This window comes from Lagenorhynchus albirostris, chromosome 17, assembly GCF_949774975.1.
Source record: "Lagenorhynchus albirostris chromosome 17, mLagAlb1.1, whole genome shotgun sequence".
Taxonomy (NCBI): Eukaryota; Metazoa; Chordata; class Mammalia; order Artiodactyla; family Delphinidae; genus Lagenorhynchus; species Lagenorhynchus albirostris.
Genome location: NC_083111.1, coordinates 82,143,922 through 82,161,686, shown reverse-complemented (window position 1 = coordinate 82,161,686; position 17,765 = coordinate 82,143,922). Strand labels below are relative to the sequence as shown.

The 17,765-nt window shown below is 45.6% G+C and overlaps 1 protein-coding gene across 12 annotated transcripts; it reads left to right on the top strand.

Annotated features, from left to right (window-relative positions):
* The first annotated feature begins 26 nt into the window (after positions 1 to 26).
* On the top strand, positions 27 to 17,142 carry LOC132508069 (zinc finger protein 252-like). 12 transcript variants are annotated; one of them, XM_060127914.1, is made up of 6 exons: positions 27 to 80; positions 1,527 to 1,651; positions 2,611 to 2,892; positions 3,050 to 3,176; positions 3,855 to 3,968; positions 13,315 to 17,142. In XM_060127914.1, exons 3-6 carry the CDS (start codon positions 2,797 to 2,799, stop codon positions 15,603 to 15,605), a joined length of 2,628 nt encoding a protein of 875 aa, XP_059983897.1. In that variant the 5' UTR covers positions 27 to 80; positions 1,527 to 1,651; positions 2,611 to 2,796; the 3' UTR covers positions 15,606 to 17,142. The 12 variants fall into 12 exon arrangements, with proteins under 12 accessions (XP_059983897.1, XP_059983895.1, XP_059983891.1 ...); XM_060127912.1 differs by having other exon boundaries at positions 1,527 to 1,740; XM_060127908.1 differs by having other exon boundaries at positions 53 to 80; positions 386 to 1,740.
* Positions 17,143 to 17,765: the final 623 nt, after the last annotated feature.

Genomic DNA, 17,765 nt, shown 5'->3' with positions numbered 1-17,765 from the left:
GGTAAGCTGGCGGCGGGGCGGAAGTTCCTAGCGGGCGTTTCCGGTCTGGCGGGTTAACTTTCGCCGGCCTGGTGTGTGGGGTACGTCTACCTTTCTCGGCGGGGCCGAGGGAGTCCTGGCCTCCCCTCGCGCGGAGGTGCCTGCGCCGCTGCGACAGGCGGGACGGCGCGGGGCTGGCCGAGCCGGGGGAGCGCCTGCTCGTGTGGCCTGAGGGGCGGGCCGGGCGGAAACCCGCGCGGGGGTGGGGTCCGGGCTGCCCCGGCGCGGAGGCGGGGCGGCGGGCAAGAGCCAGGCTTCACGGAGGAGGCGAAGTTTAGGCACGGTCTGGGGATGCACCGAACCTGTGCTTTTTCTCAGATGAGAGAGAGTACCTTTCACTCATTAGGGGTAGGTTCAGTGAAAGGATGAAGTCGCGAAGGCTGTGCAGCGAGGGGACGTTGGTGCACATCCCGGCGCTGAACAATCCCAGGGCCCATTCATTCGCTCGGTGGGCGCCCAGTACACACTGCCTTGGTGATGATTAAGATTTACTGGGTTTTGTTTGTGGTTTGCGAACACTATGCGAAGCACTTTATACATTTTTCTCACTTAACTCAAAATAGTCACTTAAGGTAAGTGGTGATGTTCTCATTTTATGGTCTGTGGAGAAACACGTCACTTACTCGAGACCCTTCGTTAGGAGGTGGTGTATCTGAGATTGGAACTCAGTCTGGTGGAGCCCAGGGCCTATGCTTCTAACAGGAGTGTTACGTGCCTCCCACATGAGGCTGAAAGGGGAGGCAGAGTGCATTTGGAAGGACCACTTGTGCACAGCACACAAAGGGCGTGAGCACCAGGGACCTGTCAAAGGCAAGCCCTGGCTGAGGACCGAGAGGCTGCCTCTGGCCTGGATGGCCTGAGGAGGAGATTCTGGGATGGCCCAAGAGAAATGAACTGGGCATTAATAAGCTTGGGTTCAGCTGTCAGTTAGAGCCCAACAGAGGCTTAAGTGACGAAGGTGGGGCAGGCAGGGTTTGTTCTGGGTTGTGTCTCTGAGGTTCCCTGGGTTTTACCCTCATGGTCACACTAGACAGAAGTGTTTCTCCCTGTTTCTTTTTTATCATCAGGGAGGAAAAGCCTTTTCTAGAAGCCTTTTTGAAAACTTTCCTTAACATCTTGTTGACCAGAAGATGGGCCTAGGGCCAAAGTAGCTGGGGCCAAGGAAAGTGGGCACATTTCTACCTGAATTAAGGGGTCTGTTTGCATGGAGCAGGCTGTGGGGGCAGAGGCTGACTGTGTGTCAGAGGCCAGTTGGAAAGGTTTTCATGGGAGTGACACCCCGTGTCACCTGTCACCCTAAATTATCACCAGATCTGTGGTTCTAAATGTCATGTGTATGCTGACAGTTACCAGTGTATACCCAGCCAGCTTCAGCCTCTCTCCTGAAATTTGGACTTGTGGATCGAAATGCCCTCATTCTCCACTTGTACATCTTGTACATCTTGAACATAACATGTACAAGACAACTTTTAATTTTTATCCTTCAGATATACTTCTACGGTCTTCCTGGGTAATTGGAGATTTCCTCATCTCAGGTGTTTGGGCCAAACATCTTGGTGTTTCATCCCACACCTAATTTGTCAGCAAATCCTGTTGACTGTACCTTTGAAAGGTATCTGCAATCTGACTGCTTATCACCTGCTACCACCATCTGGTCCAAGACACTATCGTCTCTAGCTGTGTTATTGCTGGGACCTTCCGGTTGGTTTTCCTGCTTCTACCCTTACACCCTCCTCCCTGCCCCCTAGTCCATTTTCAAAGCAGCAGCCGGAGCAGCCACATGTCAAGTCATATCACTCTGCCCAGACCTTCCAGATGCTCCTAATCTCATTCAGAATAAAAGCCTAAGTCCTGTAGCCCAAAAGTTACCCCACCCCACTCTGTCTTGCCCTCCCCTACTCTGCTTCAGCCCCTCTGGTCTCCTTGCCCTTCCTTGAACACGTCAAGTATGCTTGCACCTTGCAACCTTTGCACTTGCGCCTCCCCCTGCCCAGGATGTATCTCCCCTGATACCTACTTAGTGCCGGCCCTCACTCCATCCATATCTGTTTTGATGTTACTTTATCAGAGGTGCCTTCCCTGGCTGCCTTTCGTAAAATATCTCCTCCCAACAGTTGCTGCCCTCGTGCTGTGTGTTGTTTCTCTTCCTTATCCCGTGACACAAGCATCATGTCTGTCAACTTCCCTACGGCTTGTGCACCGCTGTAGAGTAGGAGCTTGTTCTTCTTGTCCTCAGCTGTTTGCCCGCTGCCCAGGATTCTCCTGGGTGGGCCTGAGATGCAGACCGTCGTCTCCCCTTGTCAGGTGCACCACCGGGGACCTGGCTTTCGCGTGTGGCCTTGTTATGCTGTCGTACTACAGGCTGCTGGGGAGGCTTCCTGGGGGGCAGGGGAATATATAGTCTGAGGCCACTGGGTGCTGAGACCATTGTTCCTTCCTGGGGATTTCAAGTAGCCTACAACTGGGTCTCTGCTGCCACAGACCTCTTGAGGTACAGGCGCGGAAGTCTCAAGTTGCTGTGGGGAGCAGAAGGCGGGTCAGGCTCCATCACACTCTTCCCTTTTGCTACAGCTCTGCCTGCCTCCTCGGGACAAGCTTGGAGACCCAGTGATGGCCCACAGGCAGCTTTTTCCTGGGCCCCAGGTGAGTGGTCTTCGTGAAGACGCCTCAGTGTGGCCTCAGCCCTTTCCTGGCTGGAGTCTCCACGGTTCCCTCTGAGGCACTGGTCTCAGGGTAGTTGGCTCCCTGTCTTCATTGATGTCCTCAACCCTTGGGTTCAAGTCCCTGAAATGCACTCTGGACTGTATCATCTCACCCCTGGACTGGACACAGAGGAAGGCAAGGAATGGGCAGGTAAACACGAGGCAGAATGGTGTCTGCCCCAAAGAGCCCGCTCTTGTGGGGAAGGCAGTCTGGTGCATGTGCTCAGAGGGGTTTTGCCCATCCTGAGCCTAGTGCCTCCCTACCCCCAGGCCCATCCTGGGGTTGCAACAAGATCTTGTCATTCCAGGTCTTGGTTTCCTTCAAGGAAGTGGCCGTGCTCCTTTCCCAAGAGGAGTGGGGCCATCTGGGCCCTGCTCAGAAGAGGCTCTACAGGGATGTGATGCTGGAAACCTATGGGAACCTGGTCTCGCTGGGTGAGGCTCTTCCCAGGAGCTCAGCTCTGGGCTTCCTGCTCCATGAATGGCTCTGGGAACTGGGGCTGGGCTCAAGGCTCAGAGACTTCTCACCCCCTGGGCCCAGACATGGGGCATTTGTGACCCTGGGCCCAGGCAGGCCTGGTCTGGGCAGAGGAGGGGACAGGTGGTGCCAGGGACTCCCCCAAGTTCTTTGTAGGAAGTATGGGAGGAGAACATTATTCATTGAACGCCAAGTATATTCATATCCCCTCAGTTAATCATCATGCATCTTCGAGGTTGGTGGTAGGATACATAGTTTATAGGTGAACCTGAGGCTGACAAATATCACTTCATTAAGTTCACACAGGCTGTCAGGGCAGATCTGGGATTTGCATCCATTTAGCTTCAGAGCCCTGCTTTATACCTGCCTTATACTTAGTCTGCTGTACATCAACACCTCCTCTACCATGAGTCTTCTGCCATGATGTGTTCAGGCCCCAAGTCTGTCCCTTAACTGTGACCCCCAGAAGAGCTGGGTTTGACTTTTCTTCAGCTGGGACAGAGGCCTACTTCTGTGTCCATGCTTTGGAGACCAGGTGGCAGGCAAGGTCATGACAGCACACAGACGCTGCCCATGGGGCCATCCTGCCCTGGACCTGGATGAGTTGTCAATCTTGCTTTCTTTCTCTGGAGCAGGACTTCAAGGTTCCAAACCTGATGTCATCTCCAAGCTGGAGCAGGGGGAAGAGCCATGGACCCCACACTCACCAAGAATTGAGGGGAGCTGGATTCGGAGACGCAGGCGTGCAGGTGAGTCTGCAGGAACACCCCCACGTTCTCGTGCCCCTGCTGGCAGGTGCCACCACTTCACCAGGCCAAATTGCGTCACCACCAGAGCTTTGCTTTTCTTCTCCACCTTCTTTCTCTTCTTTTCTCTTTTTTGCTATTAATGGCCCCTATTCTGTGCCCCTGAATGGGGTCATGTTTACCTTACCCTAGAAGATGCTCTTTCAGTTCCTGAAAAGAGCTCGGGTGTCTCCCTAGCAGCTGCCTCCCTACCCTGGCTGCCTCTCAGTCGTTTCCATGTCACCCAGTCCTCAGGCCTTGCTGGCCAGCTCTGCCTTGGCTGCTGGAGACACCACTTGGAGGGTCCACCTGGAGGCTTGCCATCCTGCCCAGACTCTCACCCCTGCTGTTCACTCAGAGTTCCCAGGCTGATTCTGGGCTTCGGAGAAACGCGTGACTTAGGGCTGCTTCTTGCGTGGCGAAGGATCTGGGCATGTACATAGTAAGCAGAGCAGAGTTCCTGTGCTCTTTGCCGCATGGCAACTAACATTGCCTGGCCTGTTGTGCATTCCTAGCACTGTGCTGGCACAGTGAACTTACACAGCCCTCCAGCATCCCTGCAGAGTTGGTGCTCAGGAAAATGAGGCACAGAGAGGTTCAGTTGCTAGCCCAAGGTCACACAGCCAGCTGGGGACAGAGGTGAGTTGGATCTCAGGTGGACTGGCTCCCTACCACACGCCTTTTTTTTCTTTTTAAAAACAGCTTTTTAAAGGTATATTTAGCATATAATATGCTATGCATATTTTTTAAACTTTTTTAAAAATAAATGTATCTTATTTATTTTTGGCTGCTTCTGGTCTTCATTGCTGCGAGCAGGCTTTCTCTAGTTGCAGCGAACGGGGACTACTCTTCGTCGCAGTGCACAGGCTTCTCGTTGCAGTGGCTTCTCTTGTTGTGGAGCACAGCCTCTAGGTGCACGGGCTTCAGTAGTTGTGGCATGCGGGCTCAGTTGCTCCACAGCATGGGATCTTCCTGGACGAGGGATCGAACCTCTGTCCCCTGCATTGGCAAGCAGATTCTTAACCACTGCACCACCAAGGAAGTTCCTGCTGTACATTTTTAAATGTACAATTTGGTAACATTTTTGCATATGTATGCACCTGTGAAACTGTCCACTATGGTAGAGATAGCAAACATATTCATTACCCCCAAAAGTTTTCTCATGTCTCTTTGTAATCCCTCCCTCTCACCGCTTCCCACCTCTATCCTGAAGCAATTACTCATCTTCTTACTGTCACTATAGATTACATTTTCTAGAGTTTTATATAATTGACATCATGGAGCATGTATTTTTTTTTTTTTGGCCTGGCTTTTCTTTTTTTTTTTTTTAATTTATTTTTTTTTTTTTTGGCCTGGCTTTTCTTGACTCACATAATTATTTTGTAATCCATTCATGTTGTGTGTCAATAATTCAGTTCTTTTTTATTTCTGATAAGTATTCTGTTGTATGGATATACCACAATTTGTTTATCCATTCTCTGTTAATGGACATTTAGATTGTTTCCAATTTGTGGTTAATACAAATAAAGCTGCCATGAACACTTGTGTACAAACCTTTGTTTGCTTGGCCATACATTTCCTTTTCTCTTGGAAATACCTAGGAATAAAATGGCTGCATTACGTGGCAAGTGTTTATTTAAACTTTTAGGAAACTGCCGAAGTGCTTTCCAAAGCAGTTGTACTATTTTACATTCCCACCAGCAAGGATGAGAGTTCCATTTCCTCAACTTCCTTGCCAACAGTTGGTGTGGTCAGTCTTTTAATTGTAGCCACTGTGATGGATGTGTAGTGGTATCTTATTTTTAATTCCCCTAATGATTAAAGATGTTGAGCATCTTTTCATGTGCTTGTTTTCCTTCTGGATTTCTTCACTGGTGAATGTCTCCTCAGATCTTTGCCTATTTTTTAATTGTGTTTTTCTTTCCTTATTGTTGATTTTAAAAGAGTTCCTTTCTAAATACAGGAATGTTCTATTTGCAGGTCCTTTATCAGATATATACTTTGCATGGATTATTCTCTCACTCTGTGCCTTGTCTTTTTATTCTCTTAACAGTGTCTTTTGAAGAGTAGAAGTTTTAAATTTTGGTGAAGTCCAGTTTGTTAATTTGTTCTTTCATGGATTGTGCTTTTGGTGTCATATCTAAGAAATCTTTGCCTAACCCAGAAGATTTTCTTCTTTGAAAAGAAAATTTTATAATTTAAAATTTTTGGGTGTTGCATTTAAGTTTTGATTCATGTTGAGTTAATTTTTGGTGTGAGGTATGGATCCAAGTTTAATTTTTTACAAGTGAATGTCCAGTTGTTCCAGTACCATTTGTTGAAAAGACTATCCATTCTCCACCTGCACTGCCTTTTTACCTTTGTCAAAAAAATCAGTTGTCCATGGGAGCTGCCTGATGGTCTAGCGGTTAGGATTTGGCACTTTCACTGCTGTGGCCTGGGTTCAATCCCTGGTTGGGGAACTGAGATCCTGCAAGCTGTGTAGCACAACCAAAAAAAAAAAGAGAGAGAGTTGTCCATATATATGTGAGGTTATTTGGAGCTCTCTGTTCTCTTCCGTTGTTCTATTGTCGATCTTTATACTCCGACACCACACTGTTGTGGATGCTTCATTAAAAGTCTGGAATCAGGTAGCATTTGTCCTCCAATTTTGTTCTTCATTTTCAGAGTTGTTTTGGCTATTCTAGATCCTTTGTATTTTCATATGAATTGAAAAATCAGCTTATTGCTATCTGAAAAAAGTCCTGCTAGCATTTTTGTTAAGATTGCATTGAATCCATAGATCAGTTTGAGGGAAATTGACATATATTGTTTTCTAACTCATGAACAAGATGTATGTCTCCATTTATTTGTCTTAATTTCTCAGTAGTATTTTATACTTTTCTGTGTACAGGCATTTTACGTCTTTTGTCAGATTTATTCCTAAGTATTTCATATATTTTTTATACATTTATTTTATTGAAGTATAGTTGATTTACAAAGTTGTGTTAATTTCTGTACCGTTTTATATATATATATATTCTTTTTTTAAATTTATTTATTTTATTTATTTATTTTTGGCTGCATTGGGTCTTTGTTGCTACGTGTAGGCTTTCTCTAGTGACGAGCAGGGTCTACTCTTCGTTGCGGTGTGTGGGCTTCTCACTGGGATGGCTTCTCGTTGCGGAGCACAGGCTTTAGGCGTATGGGCTTCAGCAGTTGTGGCACACGGGCTCAGTAGTTGTGGCTCACGAGATCTGGAGCGCAGGCTCAGTAGTTGTGGCGTACGGGCTTTGTTGCTCTGCGGCATGTGGGATCTTCCCAGACCAGGGCTCAAACCCGTGTACCCTGCATTGGCAGGCGGATTCTTAACCACTGCACCACCAGGGAAGCCCTCTTTCATATTTTTCATGTTTTTGTACATGGTATTTTTTTTAATTCCAATTTCCAGTTGTTCATTACTTATAAATAAAAACAGAATTGATTTTTGGGTGCGTACCATGGGAACAGTGGGCATGTAAGGGAATGGGCCCATGATGGCAGGAAGGAGTTAGGGGTAACAAAGTGCTGGAAATAAACAGGTGGTACCATGGCCTCTGTTTCTCTCACCTGGATTTTCCCTGATAAAACATAACCGGTTAAACTTACTTTTAGGGTCCCTCTTAGTTTCTCCACATATAATGCACCACCCTCTGTGGGGCACACAATCTGTTAAACATCATCCCCTGGTGACCCTTTTTTCAATCTTGTCTTTCCTCCTTACCTGGACTAAGAAGTGGTTCATCTCCCAGGAGAGGTCTGACGTCTGAGCCCATAGTGTCCAGGGGAAGAGAAACATCAACCGAGACAGAGGTGTCCAAGGAGGAGTAGACAGGACCACGTCAGGCTGTGTTGGATTTGATTCTTATCCTAGGAGGGTGGAAAGCTATGGAATGTGTATTTAAAAATAATTTATTTTTGTGCAGTGAACATGTGTCATTTTAGTAGAACAACAGAACTGATCCCTGTAGAGAAGTGTGGTGACAAGAATAAAACATCACCCCAAATCTTGCGTTGCAGAAACGTTCATTCTCGGCATTAGGTGACGGTATTTCATGGACCCCAGATGCATTGGCCCGACCAGATAGAAGTTTGTCTCCCTCGTGTAACAGCGTCCCTGTTTGGTGGATTCTCAGTTTGACATGCTTGTTAGGAGGCCAGCTCGTCTGTCTTGTTTCTCCGCCACCCTCTTGAGCGGCATGCCTAAACACTCACCTCCAGGTTTAACACTGGGTTATGGGAGAAGGAGAGAGTGGAGGAGGCCATTTCACTGCCGTGGAGTCTATGACCTTGTCTGTGACCTTGAAGTTGCCCATGTCGCTTCTACTCACATTCCACTACTGAGAATTCAGTTATGTGGCCACACCTAATACTGTTATTTTCTTAGTGGTTGCTCTGGAACTTACCGTGTACATCTTAACTTATCAGAATCTACTTCTGGTTTATACTAGCAATTCCAGTGACTATAGAATAGTTATTCCTATAGAACGCCATTTCCTCTCCTTCCTTTTTGTTTTTTGTTGTTGTTGTTGTTTTTAAATATTTATTTATTTATTTGGCTGTGCCAGGTCTTGGTTGCAGCATGCGGGATCTAGTTCCCTGACCCAGGGAACCTGGGCCCCCAGTCTTAACCACTGGATCACCAGGGAAGTCCCTCTCCTCCCTTTTTGTGCGTTGTTGTATATCTGTGTGTGTTACAAATTCAACAATACATTCTTATAGTACTTTATATAATTTTATGTCTGTCGTGGAAACTAAAAGAAGAAATGAGACCAGCATATATGTATACAGTTTGTTATATCATCTACTTTCTTATTCACCATTTCTCTTCATTTGTTCCTGTGCATTTAAGTTACATCTGCTGTCGTTTCCTTACTCCAGTGTATCTTTCCTCTTACCCACCTCCTTTGTGCTGTTTTTGTCACGTGCAATACATTTCTATCTGTGATATTGTGATTTATAATAAGAAGTATGTATTTGGTCCTCATCCCGTTTCTGGCACAGAGCTCCTAAAACCCTCGGAATTTCCGAAGTAATGAGAGTAGTGAAAATTGCTCTGTTGTTTTTGAAAATGCCCTAGCAGTCCAATCCAGTAAAATCTGGGCAGCAGTATTTTTAAAAGTCAGTCTTGGAGGTTTGTTGTGACTCAAGGAGGCTGGATGCAGAAAGGGATCCCCCACCCTCTCAACCACACTCACCAGGAATTTCACCTCTTTAGGTTGGAGTTGGAGGGGATGATAGGTGCTGGTGGCCTAGCCTGGTGAGATGTGGGGAGCTTTCCCTGGGAGCTGCAGGGAGAGGGAGCCCCTTCTTGGCTCCACCCAAGAGGAGTAGAGCATCTGTCATGCTGAGGTGGGCGGGTGGAGGTGTAACGGGTTAGGGCTCACATGCCACACACTCTTGCTGCTCTTGCCAAGTTTTAGTAGATTTTCTTGAAAAACCGTTTCTTCATTTGCTTTTTGCTCTTAGGACAATTTCCAGAGACATTAAAATGGTTGTTAGTTGGGGTTGGGTTTTTTGTTTTGTTTTAATAGTTCTTGCCAGCTTTGTTTTGCTGTGACTTGGATCCATGGAGTTTATTACACTGTCATCAAAGTGGAATTTCCTGACTTTCAATTTTGAAGAATATTTTTGCTGGACGTAGAATACTAGGTTGGCAGTTGTATTCTTCAGTACATTAAAAATGTCCTTCTGTCTGCCGTCTTCCACTTCTGAAGTCGAAAAGTCAGCCTGCGATTTTATTTTGCTTTGAAAGGAAATCTTTTTCCTCTTGCTGCTTTTAATATTTCTTTTTTTGGTTTTCAGCAGTTTGGTTATGTTATACCCATGTGTGGTCTTCTTTGCATTGACATTACTTAGGGTTCTTCGAGCTTTCTGAATCTATAGTTTATAGACTTTTGTCAGTTGTGGGAAAATCTAGGCCAAAATTTCTTAAATTATTTCTTCTATTCCTTTTCTCCTCTCCTCCTGGGATTTTGAGAATATACACATTACACTTTCTACCTTGTTGCACCTACTTCTTATGCTCTTTTCTGTATTCCCTGTCCTATTTTTTTCCTTGCGGTGTTTCAATCTGAATACTTTTCAGATATTACTTAACGCACCTTTCAGTTACGTAATCCTCTGTTTTGTTACCTGCTATCTGCCAATGTACTGTCTTGTCTGTTGAACTCTTAATTTCAGTTTTCATTTGATTTCTAGTGAATTCTCTCTTTGTTTTCTTACATATACTAATCATGGTTTATTTGTTTTAAGCTGGTTCTTGATAATATCTGAATTGCCTGTGGGTTTGTTTCAATTGTATATTTTTCCCCTGGTTTCTTGTCGTTTAGTCTTTTTTTTAAAACATGATTTCTGATATTCAATTGTATCAGTTATTATAGATTAAAAATTATAGAGGCTTTATATGATGTTACATTCTTGAAAGAGGATCAAGTCTCCTTCTGGCAGACAGATAAAATGCCATTGGATCACCTTCCCATGTTAAGGGGTTGGTCTTAAGCTTTGTTAGGGCTGGTCTGATACTCAGGGGAAAATTCCCTACTCATTGTTCCCCTTTGAGGAATGTTAGGGACCTGGTTCATTATTCTGAAAACCACTAAATAAAACAGTCAAGGATTGATTCTGCTTTTACTAAATGGGTTATCCTTCAGGATAACTAGACAATTCATGAGTAAAAGTTTCTTCATAGAAACTTTAAGGGTTTAAAAAAAAAAAAAAAAGGTCAAACCTGAATCCTGAGATACCAGCTAAAAATTCTAAATACAGAAGACAACTAATCCTACCACCTCCTTCCTCTAACCCTGTACAAAGAACACCCAGCAGTAAAATATCTTCTACCTAGGGCAAAAACAAAGGAATTGCCTCAAAAAACCAAATAGCCCTAGGTAAAGACTTGCAAATTTTGGCATTTGGGGGTGCCCTGGACTTATAGCCACCATCTCATTCAAATGCCCTTCTGATTCATAAATACCCTCATTCATAGAGTTCCCAAGTATCTTTTTATTGCCTCAATTTAAAATACAAACAGGCATCAACTATAATTCAATTTAAAAAAGAACTAAAAAAATAATAAAAGTAAATTAAAAATAAACTAAAATACAAACAGACAACCAAGGATCCCTGACATCTGAAGCAGCATGAACTGGTGTGAGCCGTTGCTTCTTTTTTTTTTTTTTTTTTGGCTGCTTTGGGTCCTCGTTGCTGCACACAGGCTTTCTTCAGTTGAGGCGAGTGGTGGCTACTCTTCGTTGTGGTGCGTGGGCTTCTCACTGCAGTGGCTTCTCTTTGTTGCAGAGCACGGGCTCTAGGCGCATGGGCTTCAGTAGTTGTGGTGCGCGGGCTCAGTAGCTGTGGCTCGCGAGCTCTAGAGCACAGGCTCAGTAGTTGTGGGTCATGGGCTTAGTTGCTCCGCAGCATGTGGGATCTTCCTGGACCAGGGCTCGAACCCGTGTCCCCTGCCTTCGCAGGCAGATTCTTTTTTTTTTTCTTTATAAGTGGTGGTAGGAGTTTATTTATTTATTTATTTTTGCTGTGTTGGGTCTTCGTTTCTGTGTGAGGGCTTTCTCTAGTTGTGGCAAGCGGGGGCCACTCTTCATCGTGGTGTGCGGGCCTCTCACTATTGCAGCCTTTCTTGTTGCAGAGCACAGGCTCCAGACGCACAGGCTCAGTAGTTGTGGCTCACGGGCCTAGTTGTTCCGCGGCATGTGTGATCCTCCCAGACCAGGGCTTGAACCCGTGTCACCTGCATTAACAGGCAGATTCTCAACCACTGTGCTACCAGGGAAGCCCCGACAGGCAGATTCTTAACCGCTGCACCACCAAGGAGGTCCCGGAGACGTTGCTTCTTGACTCATAGATCACTCTGTTCTGTGGTCTCTTTTTTTGTCACATTCTTCATTCTGTTTCCTACCTGGTGAAATAGCACCTCTTGACAAGGATCATCTTTTTAGACTCTGGTTCCAGGATGTTGAAGACTCTTAACTCCTCAGATACTCCTGACAGAAGCCACAGGAATTCAGGACCTTTACCATCTGCAACCTGCCCCTTCAGACTGCTCCTAGGTTTCTAGAATGAAGTATTGTTTGCTTTTTACCTTTCAGACTTGAATGGTAAAAATCAGTCCCTTTGAAGTACTGGGCGTAGTTCTGCAAAGACAACTTAGCCCAGTGTTAGATCCCACCCAGTTAATATTTTCAGCTCAGTTTCTCAGTTCTGGCTAAACAGTCTGAAAGTGACAGCTCTAATAATAACCACTGTTTACAAAAGAGAGAGTCCATTGTGCTTTTGCAGTCTCTCAAAACTGTGAGAGGCTACCCTCTCTGGTTTTGTTTTTGTTACATTTCCTTTCACTGAGTCTCAGAATTCAGTTGTGTCACAGTTTTTACAAATTTTCAGGTACTTTTATCCATTGGGAACATGTGGTGTGGACTGTTGTACACATTTGGCTTTTTTGCCTTGTGCTATACCTGCTATTTGAATGGGTAGGTTGCTTCTTTGTTTCTATTTTTCTCTGTTTTCCATGATTTACTTCTGTGAAACCAAGTTGTCCACATCAAATAATTTTTCCCATTATGTGTTACTCAGTATACCCTTCATTCATTATATATCATTTGTGATACATTTACTTTTCAACAAATGTTTGAATGCCTGTTATGTATAAGCCATGGAAGATGCCTTTTTTACAGAGTGTGCAGCAGTGACATCAGTGTAGGTGCTGACCGTCCAAGCCTCCACCACTGACTTCCCCATCTCCCTCCTCACCTTCTTTTTTTTTTTTTTTTTGATGTGGACCTTTTTTTTTTAAGTCTTTATTGAAGTTGTTACAATATTGCTTCTGTTTTATGTTTTGGTTTGAGGCATGTGGGATCTGAGCTCCCTAACCAGGGATGGAACCCTCACCCCCTGCATTGGAAGGTGAAGTCCTAACCACTGGACCACCAGGGAAGTCCTCCCTCCTCACCTTCTGAGGGCGCCTCTCCCTCAGGTCACACCTCGAGGTTCCTGCTCCATCTGTGCCTGGTTAGCCCATCTGAAATGGAGGCATTTCACCTTGGGTTTCTTCCCTCCCTCCTTCCTTCCCTCCTTCCTTCCCACACCAGCTTTCATTGCTCTGAGAGCATGCTTCTCTCTCCTCGCCTTCTCTTTTCTCTTCCCAGTAAGGTCATTTTTGGTTTTGCATTCTGAAAAATCCAAATCCTCCTAGGAGATAATTGTTTCATATAAATGTTTCTATTTATGCTCTAAGTATTTCCCATAGTAAAACATGAATAACTCTTTTTTTTTTTTTCAGGTTATGTCTCTAGGAAGGAAAAAAAAGAATTGACTCCAAAGCAGGAAATTTCTGAAGAAATGGAATCCCAGAGAACAAAATTAGAAGAGCTTGTAAGGAATATTTCCAAGGAATCTGATTTTGAAGAAATGACTAAAACTGAGGGAAAGCTAAATAATTGCTGGGGGAAATATGCAGTGGAGGGACTTAAGAAGGATTTCCCCCAGAAGAGTAATTTCAGGCCAGTGACAGTGACACATGTGAAAATCCCCTTGGGGGAAAGAGGTCCGAAATTCAGTGCAGCTGAGGTAAACTGCGCTGCAGACGCAAGTTCTGTCAGAAACTGCAGACTGTCTTCAGGGAAAAGTCTCCACCAGTGTGTGTCATGTGTAGAAAACTTCCAAACGAGTAAGGACCTCACTAACCTCCAAAGTTTCTGTGTAGGAGAACAAGCCTGTCAGGCAGATGTGTTTGTGAAAGTGCCTGGGCAGAGTTCAGTTTTCAGTGAGAACCAGAGGATTAACAGTCCAGAAAAAGCCTTTGAAAAGTGTGCTGTGTGTGGAATAGCTTTTGGTCAGAGCAGAGCTCTCATTCAGCACCCAGGAATTCACAGTGGAGAGAAGCCCTGCGGGTGTGAGGAAGGTGGCAGAGCTTCCCATGCCCGTCCCTATGCCATGCAGCACTGTAACACTTACACTGGAGAAAGACCCTGTGAGGCTAAGGAATGTGAGAAAGCTCTTAGCACATGTCCGTCTTACATTCAGCATTGTCAAGTTCACACTGGGGTGAAGCCCCATGAGTGCAGTCAGTGTGGAAAAGCCTTTAGTCATAGCTCTAACCTGATCCATCATCAGAGAGTGCATAGTGCAGAGAAGCCATACATGTGTGTGGAGTGTGGGAAAGCCTTCCGGAGACAGTCACACCTCACTCAGCATAAGAGAACCCATTCTGGAGAGAAACCCCATGACTGTGCTGAGTGCGGCAAAGCCTTCAGCGCACGATTGTCTCTCATTCAACATCAGAAAACTCACACAGGAGAAAAGCCCTATGAGTGTAACGAATGTGGAAAATTCTTTAGCCTGAAGCGAACCCTTATTGTTCATCAGAGAATCCACACTGGAGAGAAACCCTATAGGTGTAATGAATGTGGAAAATCCTTCAGTCAGCACTCACAAGTTATTCAACATAAGAGGGTTCACACTGGAGAGAAGCCTTATATCTGCAATGAGTGTGGAAAATCCTTCAGTGCTCGCCTGTCCCTCATCCAGCATCAGAGAATTCACACTGGAGAGAAACCTTATGGGTGTAATGAGTGTGGGAAAACCTTCAGTCAAAAGGGACACCTTACTCAGCATCAGCGAATTCACACTGGAGAGAAGCCCTATGAGTGTAATGAGTGTGGAAAAGCTTTCAGCCAGAGTTTTAATCTCATTCACCATCAAAGGACACACAATGGCGAGAGGCCCTATGAATGTAATGAGTGTGACAAAGCCTTCAGTGTTCTCTCCTCCCTTGTCCAGCATCAGAGAGTGCACAACGGAGAGAAGCCCTACGAGTGCCACAGCTGTGGGAAGGCCTTTAGTCAGGGCTCACACCTAATCCAGCACCAGAGGAGTCACACTGGAGAGAAGCCCTATGAGTGTAGCGAGTGTGGGAAAACCTTTGGACAGATATCCACCCTAATTAAGCATGAGAGGACACACAATGGGGAGAAGCCCTATGAGTGCGGCGACTGTGGGAAAGCTTTCAGCCAGAGTGCACACCTCATCCGCCATCGAAGAATTCACACTGGGGAGAGCCCTTACACGTGTAGTGACTGTGGGAAGGCCTTCAACGTCCGCTCCTCCCTCATTCAGCATCTCAGGGTTCACACCGGCGAGAAGCCTTATGAATGCAGTGAGTGTGGCAAGGCCTTCAGCCAGCATTCACAGTTTATTCAGCATCAGAGGGTTCACACTGGAGAGAAACCCTACACGTGCAGTGAATGTGAGAAATCATTCAGTGCACGCTTGTCCCTTATCCAACACCAGAGAATTCACACTGGAGAGAAGCCCTATAAATGCACTGAATGTCAAAAATCCTTCCGACAAAGCTCTCACCTCATTCGACATCAGAGAATCCACAGTGGAGAGCGACCTTACATGTGTAGTAGATGTGGGAAAACTTACAACCAGAGAATATCTCTTATTAGTCATGAGAAAGTTCACAGACTCCACGGTGGAGAGCAAACCTGTCGGCGTGACGAGTGTGGGGAGCTCTTTGGCGCACAGGCAGCGTTCATGCAGCACCGGAAGGTTCATAGTGGAGAGTGACTCACTCTGTCTGATACATTCTTCACAGTTTTACAGCAGGAGAGTTCTACTGATAAGAAAGCTCACTTTATGACTTTCCTTTTGGAAATTCAGCTCTTAAGGAATTAAACTATCTCCCAATGTGCTGCTCACTGAAGGCAGGCTGCTGATTTATGTGGTAAATGTTCCAAGGTAACATGCCTTCCCTCAGACCCAGAGGATGGCTCTCTGCTTGAGTGTTTTAAGTGAATGCAACTTAAATATACTTTCCTAGATCATGTTTTTATAGCACCAGACCTTAGTGTACAGTTAGGTGTTTCATTTGGCCCCTGTCTTTCTTTTCTTTCCTCTTCATCATCTATTTCAGCTTCAGGAAAAGTAACTGAGATCCTTGAACTTTCGAGTGTGATTGGGTTGGGGTTTTCTTATTTGTTTGTTTGTAGGGCCTTTTCAAAATGTTTTTGTTCTATTTTGAGGGATATGATACCTTTAACTTCAAAGGGGTTTTCCCTTTTCAGCATCCGGTAATCCACAGAGGTGAGAAGGCATATGAGTATAAGTAGAGTTTGTTAAGGAATGAGGTGAGGCTTGTGTGTAGATTCAAACTGTTGAGATGGTGCTAGGAAGTCAGGTGACTCATGTAAACTGGGGTTTCCTACAGGGTAATTTGAAAACAAAAAAACCCGTGAATTGGAGGGGTGGAATAGGCATAAAGTAGACATAGGCTCGCGTGGGACCTGGGACACAGCTTACAGATTCTGTTGGTATATTCTAGATCCACTTCTGAGGGAGAGAAGGTGAGTGGTTGGAGCTGTTCCCTTTCACTGGGTGGCCTCGCACCGAGCAGACTCTGGTGAGGAGGGCAGGTCCTCCTGCTGCCAGAGGACAGGATTCCAGGTGAGGCAGGGACACGGCATTAAGCACCTTTTCATGGGTAGGTTATCGTGCAGGCTGTTTGTCAGCCTTGGACCCCTGTCTGCATGCTGTAAACATGCTTTTGTCCCTCCTGGGAGCTGTATTAGTCAGTGGTGTCTCAGTGCCCGTGGTCCTCCCACCTGATGCTTGAGGTGATGCTAAACATCCTGGGAGCTGATTTCCTGAGCACAGTCTTCAGAGTGGCTGCCCCTGGTTCATCACGTGTGGTTCGCTGCAGTGTCCTCAGAACCCCATTCTCCAGAAGTTTCTATGGCACTTCCTTCTGTTTTTGTGGAGGAAAGAGTAGCATCAAAGTGGGCTGAAAAAGGGTTATAAATATGAGAGATTCAGCAGAAGGAGTCTGTGAGAGACAGTTCTAGAAACAAATCTGGCAATTGAAAGTGGCTGTTGAGAGTCTGATGAGAAGCTGGTACCGTGTGTGAACCCTTGAGAAGGGGCTAACAGGATCTGGCACGGGCTGCAGTGGGACGGCGCTTTATGAATAAGGCAGGGTAAGAATGGAGTGAAAGAGGAGCAGTGAATTGCTTAATAGCTGGACATTCTATTCCTTTATAGTATCCTTTTCAATAACAAGTTTATTCCTATTTTCCTGCTTTATTAAAGAAACTTTCTCTTAGAAGTTCACTGACCTTTTTTCCTTATGTTGACCTGACCTATGGCTCAGGCCTTATTTTCCAGGCTCTTGTCTATATAGCAGTAGTATTGGTCTTTACTTGTTTTAGAATTTTGAGGAGCTGATTGAAAAATCTGCCTCTTAATGATACTTCTCCTAAGCACACTTCACCACAAATAGCTTTGACATTTTTTAAAACTGGAATTAATACACTGTGATAATAATGGTTATCATGTGCTAGACAAAAATTCTGACTGAGTCAACAAACCTTTACCTTTTTACCTTAGTGTGTGCGAGGCACTGTGATGAATGCTTCTCCTGGGTTTTCTCATTTAATCCTCACATCACCTCAGTGAAGTAGGTACTTTTATTAGCCCTGTTTCACAATGAGACTGAGGCACAGAGAGGCTGCTCGGGGGCGGCTCTGGTACCACATGGCTCTGCCGCCCACAGTCGTGGATCCCCCACTGGGCACCTGCCCCAGGCCCACACCCGCTGCACCCCCAGCACCCCAGGCAGGGAGCTTGCAGTCCTGAGGCTGACCCATCTGACTAATTCTGGCCCACTGAAGTTGTATGTTTCACTTAATGTGGTTTGGTGGATAGGTCTTGTAGATGTGTTATCAATGAAGG

Bases quoted from the DNA above. Each gene is read 5' to 3' on its own strand.
- LOC132508069 (XM_060127906.1), top strand. From the start codon at position 2,909: ATGGTGTCTGCCCCAAAGAGCCCGCTCTTGTGGGGAAGGCAGTCTGGT. The intron at 3,177-3,854 runs GTGAGGCTCTTC...TCTCTGGAGCAG, and splicing joins TGGGAACCTGGTCTCGCTGG to GACTTCAAGGTTCCAAACCT. The intron at 3,969-13,314 runs GTGAGTCTGCAG...TTTTTTTTTCAG, and splicing joins TCGGAGACGCAGGCGTGCAG to GTTATGTCTCTAGGAAGGAA.